Source organism: Salvelinus fontinalis, chromosome 14 (genome assembly GCF_029448725.1).
Source record: "Salvelinus fontinalis isolate EN_2023a chromosome 14, ASM2944872v1, whole genome shotgun sequence".
In the NCBI taxonomy this organism is placed as follows: Eukaryota; Metazoa; Chordata; class Actinopteri; order Salmoniformes; family Salmonidae; genus Salvelinus; species Salvelinus fontinalis.
Genome location: NC_074678.1, coordinates 44,182,571 through 44,192,451, shown reverse-complemented (window position 1 = coordinate 44,192,451; position 9,881 = coordinate 44,182,571). Strand labels below are relative to the sequence as shown.

The 9,881-nt window shown below is 42.7% G+C and overlaps 1 protein-coding gene across 2 annotated transcripts in view; it reads left to right on the top strand.

The window, feature by feature from the left end:
• The first annotated feature begins 1,218 nt into the window (after positions 1-1,218).
• Positions 1,219-9,881, top strand: part of LOC129810942 (cAMP-specific 3',5'-cyclic phosphodiesterase 4D-like) — a 121,887-nt gene continuing 113,224 nt past the window's right edge. For both annotated transcript variants that reach the window (XM_055861962.1, XM_055861961.1), the window contains exon 1: positions 1,219-1,927. In XM_055861962.1, coding sequence (XP_055717937.1) covers positions 1,701-1,927 — 227 coding nt within the window. In that variant the 5' untranslated portion in view covers positions 1,219-1,700. The remainder of the gene's footprint in view (positions 1,928-9,881) is intronic.

Genomic DNA, 9,881 nt, shown 5'->3' with positions numbered 1-9,881 from the left:
CGGCATCGCAGGCCTCACAGAGGCCAGATGACAGGAAAGGAGGCAGGATTCTGAATGATGGGCTTTTGTTGTTCGTTGTTGCTGTGTTACAGGTGTTAATGATTCTCCTTTCTTCTTATGAATTGAAGGGTAATTACTGGAATGGCCCGGAAGAGGGAAGTGGGAGAAAGGTCAGAGAAGATATGGGGAGGGGGAGAGTCTTGCCTGGTTCTCTCGATCTCTCTCTCGCCATGTCTGTTTGTCATGTCTTTCTCTCCATTTTTCTCCCTTTTTTTCTTTCTTCCTCTCTGCCCTCTCTGTTTTCTCTCGTTTTTTAGTTGTCTCATGTCTTTCCCTCTTCATATTGCTTGCGCTCTCTCTCCTATTCCAATAAGAGCCCATCATGTTTGCAAAGCCGGGAAAAGGGCACAGTGACATGCTCAGATCTAGAGAGAAAATGAATGGCCGAGTCCTCGGTAATTCATTTGAAAACTTTGTGCAATTATGCAGGGCTTTTTGGTACAGAATGTATTCAAAGGTCTATTACTGTCAAATAAAAATGACTGGATGTCAGGGCTATGTGGAGTGTATTGAGAGTGTTATTGCCTTTTAATGTTGAGCATCACATGGTATATAAGTCTGTAGAGGGCTATATCAACTGAGTCATAGTTTATCAATACTAGAATACCATCTTATTCATAGCAGTGACCATAAACTGATAATGAGATGAAGAAACAATGTTGATATGTCACAGTCCAACGGTAGTATCATGGTGAAGGAAATGAAAGAGAACAAACTGGAACTGCAAGTGCAATTAATTGTATTCTATCTATCTTGGAGGGAAATTAAAGTTAAATAGAAGCTGTTCCTTTTTTATTGAAATCATTTACCAGCATTATAAAGAAACACATTTAATAGGAATGAACTGACTTTATTCAACTTTCCTTGCCCCCCTTGAGTGACTGAATATCTTTTGTAGTTTGTTTTTAACTAAACAAAATACGGAAATGATTTTCGAGAGATATTTTTTTTTGAACATAATCCCTTCATTTGGATCACAGAAAACTGGGGCAATTTTCACTTTAATAATTTGAACCCCATGAAGAAGCCAACTTGAAAGTGTCCAAAGTTGATAACATAACAAATCAATGTTTTATTTCACAGAAGGATTAGTAATTTCCTGAATTCCTAGTCAGTGTTGCTCACTCGGTGATGTAATGTGATGAATACCTCGCGTCAGTCGTGCTCGCTCAGTCCCAACGGTTGGCTGAACTGCTTCATAAGGCGCGCAGATGGGAGCCCAACAACACAAGCAGTGGAGTGAGTTCACCTATCGATAGATGCTCCTCTCGCTCCGACGTCCTTCCGTTTGAAGAGGTTTCTGAAATGGGCAAAAAAGTTGTTTTCTTTTACTCGTTATACGCACATGTAGGCTACATTGCGAGAGCGAGGATTGCAAAAACCTTTTTGCCAACCGATGAATCTCCATAGATTGAAAGGCAGCGATAGAAAAGAGTATCAAATGAATAGTTTGGTATAATATTGGAAGAGTTAATAATATTTGTTTGTGGCTTTTATATCCACTGGGGTTATGTCGATATTGACGCAGAAGAACTTTCCTATCTGACGTTACATCGTTTCAGCACCTCGTGTCGTGGACAGCGCAATGTGCGACCGCCTGTAGTGCACATTGAAGTTTCATACGAAGAGGTAGCCTACTGATGTTGGAGGGAACAACCGAAAAGATGGAGTGCACAGGTCTAAGTAGAGAAAGTGCTGGTTCCGCCAAGGCACCCAAACACTTGTGGCGACAACCAAGAACTCACATCCGAATCAAGCAGCGTTTTCACTCCGACACAGAGCGTTACCTGACTCGCAACAGAACTATGGAGAAGGATCGCCCTGGGCTGAAAAAGCCACGATTGTCGTGGCCATCCGCATTTAAACGGTAATTGTAATGCGTCATTATTAATGGTGTTTTAAATAGCCTTACTAACCTCTTGATCTCTTTTTGCAACTGCCTTATTGTCACTTCCAAAGTTCATAATTAAATGAGAGGGATACAAGTGCTCAATTGACTGGCGGTGTCTCAGCAAGCTACTCCACTTAATTAGAATGTCAACATCCTCCCCACACTCTCCATTTTGTGTGAAGTAAAGTCAGTCAGGATGCACTGAATTAGCTCTTAACACAGAAAGGTATTGAGCTCATGCTGATTGAAGTGCGGGCATAATTCCAGAAAAAAAGGAACTACCTCTTTGATCAGACTGGGCTCATTGGACAGACGTTTGGTATTTCACGTAAATCCTTGCACCTCCAAAAAGTGTGACATGTTACGTTTGGTATGGTTACCAAAGACAGGTTACTGAAGGCAGAAATGATTGAAGGGAGGTTGGTCAGCGGAGGATGGGTGGGTGTCAGTGGAGGCTGGTGGGAGGAGCTATAGGAGGATGGGCTCATTGTAATGGCTGGAATGGAATAAATGGAACGGTATCATATGGAAACAACATATTTGACTCCATTCCATTGATTCCATTCGGGCCATTACAATGAGCCCGTCCTCCTATAGCTCCTCCCACCAGCCTCCACTGGTGGGCGTGTACCCAAGGCCCCAGGGTTCTGGTCTAGAAGCACACTTTCCACTGTGCTCAGAGGACACTTTCGGTATTGCAGTTTAGTCGAGCCGAAAATACAATTCCCATAGACTGCCCCATAGAGAAGTCCCAATTCAAAAATTCAAGAAAATACACTTTTTTTCATCACTTTTGTGGCAAAAAATATTCATTTACTTATTCAAGTAATTGTCTTTGATACCGATTTGTATTCCGTCACTCACAGAGGAAATTATGGACATTTTATATTCATCCAATGTCTGTCATGTTTCTGACGTGATGACGTCGTCGTTGCTCGCACTGCTTCAGTGTGCACTGAGTGCTAGTGTGCAGGCGTTATCAGCTCTGTAAAGCAGATGGCAACCAGCATGACACGGCATATGCGAATGTGAGTAGATTATGTTAAAAACAATGGTCTGCCATCTTGGAAGCTGTCTCCAGTTCAAATGTACCTCAGTGCTTAACAGTCTAGAAATCCAAAGGTTGTGTGTTCTAGTCGCATCTGGGCCAACTGTAGCATTTTAGCTACCCCTTAACCGAACCCTTTTTCTAACCTTAACCAAATTCACCTAACCTTTTACATAAATTCTCCAAACCTTTGTTGTTAGTTCTCCTAACCACCAATGTAAATTCAAATTATCCCTGTAATTATCTTTTGCTGTTTTTCATTACTTAATTTTGCACGCAGACACGCACACAAACACACACTGGGTTGCTGAGCAGTTCCCCTGGAAAGAGTGTGGCTAGGGGTAGTTTGTGCTAGAACAGCATTGGCCTACTAAAGTGAGAGGATATTGCAAAGGGACCTTCCCCGTCTCTGTGGTCTATGAGGTCATCTCAGTCTGCAGTCTAAGTTTGATCCCGGGGGAAATGTTTATTGTTGTTTGGTTGCTTTTCATGAACTGTCTGTAGATATTGGACTAACCAGCGTGAGAGGGTGTTGTGGCTGAATCCCTTTCTTCTTCAAGGCATATGTAGTCTAACATTACATGGTCACGTTAAAATATGATCAGACATTCATTAAAATCATTGACATCATCAATTTACATCAGATTGAAGTGACACCTTCAACCCATTCAGCTGTGATCCTGTGATCTTTGTGACCCTGGATCTTTGGGCTGGAAACATTTTGTACTGGGGTCAGTAATGGTTCATGACTGGGGCCTACCATTATAGCATCGCAGTGTTTCACGTCACATTTCACCTCAGTCATCCACTCTGGAAGCCCACCGCCATGAAAGCTGCCTACTGACTGCCGCTGACTGTTTGGCATTGAGGATAGTATGGCATTGAAATCACTGCAGGCTTCAGGTAGGAGTAGAGACGTGACTCACTCCCTGCATTCTGCCTACCCGGCGCCTCGTATTTATGTATGAATGAATGCAGCTCTCCTCTATTGTCTCATGACATTTTTATCCCACACTGATGACTCAGTTGACATGGGCAAGGTAGAGAGAGATGAACTGACTGCTCCGTGGCTGAGGTGTGAGGGATGCTCCTGACTTTGCTGATGAGAACTGTGTTGTTTGTTTATGGTTCTGATTAGATAAGGCCCTAAGAACAGCATTTGTTTGAGGATTGAGTTGTGTTGACAAAATGGCGCAAATCCTCAAATGTTCCTGAATGTAGCCTACTTCTTGCTGTCTACCCAAGCTGCTTGCCGGTGTCTCCATACCGTTCACATGTTGGCCGTGAGGAAATGGAGCCTTTAATAAAGGTCTGTGTTCGTGCTGCTGAGCTGAGCCAGGCCGGCTGCTTGTGGGCCGCCCCAGACGCTGCCTCTCTGTCAGTGCTCCCCAGCTGGGCTGTATGAGGTCATGCTTCTGGGAAGAGTGACCCATATGTTTTCAGTGCTACTGCCGCTTTACTCAGACGCTCTGTTTGCTTTTAAAGCACGTTTAACACTGAGACAGTGGAAGGATTAGCCATTCCATGGACGATGTTGCCATGGCACCCATCTGTTTTCGAGTGATAATGGCTAAAGGTCTGTGTTGGAAAGGGGTTAACAAGCCCCAGTTTTAAATCTACTGGTTTATGATAAAACTAGCCAATGTTAACATTGAGCATAGAAACGGTTTCAGTATGCAGGATTTGTGTTATATTCGAGAATTTATAAAAGCTTATGGGTGCTATGTTCTAATAGGGTGACCTGCAAGTGCCAGCCATTGCATTACTGATTTGAATGTCCTGGTACATAGGGCTGGGAATTGCCAGTCACCTCACGGTATGTATTTTGATTCTCATGATTCTATATATATTGCGATTTGACCCTGCGATTTTATTGTGATTTGATGTTCCCGAACATATTGCTCACTATACTGTATGTCTGCTGCAGAGAGACTAGAGAGAGCATGATACAATTAGTTTTGATCAGTCAGGGAAATAAATGTGCTGAAAACATGTTGGCTCACTATTTACAAAGAAGATGGAGAACAAGCTATAGGATGAAAATGCTGCTGTTATGGAGGTTATTTATTAGTACAAATCGATACTTTGACTCATATCAATAGAATATTGTCCCAAAATAATATTGCGATATGTAACTATCCATTTTTCTCCCCCATCTCTACTGGTACATGCACTGGTATTTGACATGAGAGTTGTGTTATAATCCTGGATGCTGATTGGTTAAACCCCATTCCAGCCAGTGTCTATTCCACAAGTTACCACCGGCTAAAGCGATGATGTTGAAATGCCTATTTACTCTGTTCCATCTCACTGCGCAATCCAGTCTCATCAGCCCTGTCAGATCATTTATAAACTTGATCTCCGCTGTAAAAAGAACCTAGACATTATCTCCAATTTCTTTTAGACTAGCAATTGGTTTTCATTAGTGGAGATTTGTATAAACCTTGCGGTCTGTCTTCTCCGAGACGGGCAGGCAGGCAGCTTTTCTCAGCCAGTCGAAATCATGAATCATCATCATTACAGTACCAGTCAAAAGTTTGGACACACCTACTCATTCACGGGTGTTCCTCAATTGTTATACTATTTTCTACATTGTAGAATAATAGTGAAGACATCACAACTATGAAATAACACATAAGTAATCATGGAGTAACCAGAAAAGTGTTAAACAAATCAAAATATATTTGATATTCTTCAAAGTAGCCTCTTTGCCTTGATGACTGCTTTGCACACTTTTGGCATTCTCTCAACCAGCTTCATGAGGAATTATTTTTTATGCTGAGCACCTGTTTTTCACCTGCTTTTCCTTCACTCTGCGGTCCAACTCATCCCAAACCATCTCAATTGGGTTGAGGTTGGGTGATTGTGGAGGCCAGGTCATCTGATGCAGCACTCCATCACTCTCCTTGGTCAAATAGCCCTTACACAGCCTGGAGGTATGTTTTGGGTCATTATCCTGTTGAAAAACAAATGATAGTCCCACTAAGTGCAAACCAGATGGGATAGCCATGCTGGTTAAGTGTGCCTTGAATTCTAAATAAATCACAGACAGTGTCACCAGCCAACCACCATCACACCACCTCCTCCATACTTCACGGTGGAAATCACACATGCAGAGATCATCCATTCCCCTACTGATTCACTAACGCTTTTTTTTGGTTACTAAATGATTCCATATGTTTCTTCATAGTTTTGATGTCTTCACTATTATTCTACAATGTTGAATGCGCGACATTGTGGCCTATAGACCAACTTGCGGCCATTGCTGTGGTGAGAGAGAGAAGCTCGCCTGTATCTCACCCAGAACTAGAATGAGATTCAAGGTCTATGATCTCTCTCCCTTTCTCTGCTCTAAAAGACATGAGCCTGCGACTCATCTCTCCAGCGTTGCACATCATTTATTTCCTTATAGAATCATAGCCGCAGGAAGGGTGCCGCAGCACCCCTGAGAAATTGAAATACATTTGCCAAAGTCTGTTCAGAACAAAATGAAATCATTCAGAGTACTACACCAGGAGTAGGCCTATAATTGACCCACAGTAGCGTAGCTGTGGATTGTGTGTAGCCCAATCACAAGGCATGCCTACAGTCAGGAGCAAGCGGCAAGTCTGTCAGTGAACAGCATGCAGCCAAAACAGGCCTTTTGCAATATTTTGAATACAATTGCGGGAAAATACAGGTTGGAAAGCAAATGGATTCTGCTGAAAAGAAAATACTTATTGGTCTGTAGGCTGCAAAATATTTTTATCAACTTCCAAATAGGTCTATTGAGCGAACAGCATTGTTTTACAAAGTAAGAGGAGGGATAGGCTTTTGTCACTTTGCGCATCGACCATCACTGGTGAGTGAACTGCGCATCATTGGATGAGTGAGTGAAACTGGAAAGCTTTTTTGTTGTTGGACTAACTCCCTCCTCATTGTACAATATGTGTGTCTCCACACAGCTAGGCCTAGGCTATTGAGGGATTCAAGACAGGGTCATTTTTATTGATCTCAGTTTATCATTGTCAAAGCAGCCTGTCAGTTCAATCATTTGTGAGGTATTAAAAAATATTCTGCTGAAGTCTCCAGTCATCTAAAATGATGTAGAATTCCATGAAATGCGTTTATAAAATGCCACATTTTCCTGAACCCTAGGCTTAAAAAAATCTTCCATGTGTGCAACTTCTGCAAGCCCCTCGGCTATACTGCCCTATGCCACTACGCAATAGCGATGATAATGCATGCAATGCTTTATTCTAAAAGTTTTTTTTTCATGCGTTCTGGTGCCCCAGAGGTCACCCCCCCCTCTCTAAGCACTTTTTGTTCCAGCACCTCCCAATTTACAAATTAAGCACTGTGTCGGACGGAAGCCAGCCGAGCATTAGGGGATTAAGGAGGCAGCCTCTGCTCGATCACAAGCCAGATGAGTAGGAACGAAAGGAAGTCCAGTGCGCTGTTAGAGAGAGAGGTCAGGATGGGAGGTTGTAGTGTCGTACTGATATTCTCGCTGGGTCCCAAAATGGTCCACCTCGCCAGAGCAGTTTCTCTGCAAATACTGGCCTTAGGTGTCTCATGCATAGCTTGTTCCCCCCTAAGAAGTGGTCATCATCAGAGAGATAATTTCTCATTTGCTCTCCGATTCTCTCATTCATGGCAGGTCGGGAGTTTTTTTCTGATGAGGTGCAAATTAGATTCTAATCCTTGCACATTAAGCCCATTGAAATGGTCCTTCACATAGCTTGATGAGGTTCTAAGTTCATCCACTTGAAAATATCTGTTTGCATTTATATCAGTGTTTTTGTAAGGGGCTTAGGTCGCCTTGTCTTAAGCGTTAGCACCGTTTGTCGTCTTCTTTACTCATGGCCATGGAAACGTTCCAGGTAATTATTGGATTAGAATCCCTCCCATTGTCTTGTGAAGGCTAGGAGTTAATGCACATCATTTGTTCTACTCTATCAAGAGCTTTCTGAGATGCAATGTGTTCTTTATTTTTCTTATGTTCTTTCTGTTGGCTTTTGACAAAGCAGTGCAATCAAAATGCTAATAGTTCAGGTTTAATTGTCTTTATGTATGGATGACCAGGACCTCTGGTGATTCGGATTTGTTTGGGGCTATTTGTTTTCCTGGGGTGGCAGCCCAGTATTTATAGTATAGCAAAAGAAACTGTCTCTTCATTCTCACCCCAAGATACATTCTTTACTTCAGTTTATTTTAGTAAATACTTTCTTAACCAACAAAGCCGTTTTAAAGAAAAAAAAAAGTGTTAAGGGCTTGTAAGTAAGCATTTCACTGTAAGGTCTACATCTGTTTTATTTGGCGCATGTGACAAATACAATTTGATTTGAAGATTTGTGACGAGAGAACTGCAGAGCTTCCCTGAAGCTGTACAGAGATCCACATTTAACATTTACAGTGTTTACTCACTACCTACCAAGTTGTCCAATTGCTCATGGAAAAATCTGTACCTGGTAGCTATAGTACTATGGTCTTGTCTGTTTCTAATTTATGACTCAATGTCATAGATACCTGTATTCAGATGACTTTTATATTGGTACTTTGACATAAATTGCTCTGCTTACAAGGATAACCAAGAACGACTCATAAAAATGATACCTATCTTCAAGATGGGTCTGTCAAAATGAAACTAAACCCCCCCCCCCTTCTTAATTGTCTCAATGAAGGCCAGGGTTTGTTTCCCCCACCTTTCCAGCCAAATGACCATGGCCCGTAGCTGCAAACATGCTGATTTCTTAGCCGGTGAGTCAGCCTGGTGTAATAGATTAGAACTTACCTTTGTGTCACCTGGACAACACCATTGTCTCCATAGGCAAAAATATTGAACCTTTTTTTAACTGAATTATCTCATTAGAAACAGACAACGACGAGACAGCCTATAGGGAGGAGGTCAGAGACCTGGCCGGGTGGTGCCAGAATAACAACCTATCCCTCAACGTGACCAAGACTAAGGAGATGATTGTGGACTACAGGAAAAGGAGGACCGAGCACGCCCCCATTCTCATCGACGGGGCTGTAGTGGAGCAGGTTGAGAGCTTCAAGTTCCTTGGTGTCCACTTCAACAACAAACTAGAATGGTCCAAACACACCAAGACAGCTGTGAAGAGGGCACGACAAAGCCTATTCCCCCTCAGGAAACTAAAAAGATTTGGCATGGGTCCTGAGATCCTCAAAAGGTTCTGCAACTGCAACATCGAGAACTTCCTGACTGGTTGCATCACTGCCTAGTACGGCAATTGCTCGGCCTCTGACCGCAAGGCACTACAGAGGGTAATGTGTATGGCCCAGTACATCACTGGGGCTAAGCTGCCTGCCATCCAGGACCTCTACACCAGGCGGTGTCAGAGGAAGGCCCTAAGAATTGTCAAAGACCCCAGCCACCCCAGTCATGGACTGTTCTCTCTACTACCGCATGACAAGCGTCTAGGACAAAAAGGCTTCTCAACAGTTTTTACCCCCAAGCCATAAATCTCCTGAACAGGTAATCAAATGTCTACCCGGACTATTTGTAATTATATCTACATATACATACTACCTCAATCAGCCTGACTAACCGGTGTCTGTATGTAGCCTCGCTACTTTTATAGCCTCGCTACTGTATATAGCCTGTCTTTTTACTGTTTTATTTCTTCACTTCCCTATTGTTCACCAAATACCTTTTTTGCACTATCGGTCTGTAAGTAAGTAGTTCACTGTAAGGTCTACACCTGTTGTATTTGGCGCACGTGACAAATAAACTTTGATTTGATTTGACATGGACATGAGAGCAAAGCCTAGTCATCCTCCTCTTGTTGAGCCAAATCTTTTTGGTGGTGATTTCTTTGGAACGTCGAAGGCGTCAGCCCACCCAGGAGTGTGTGATGAATGCGAAATGGGGGCCTGGCA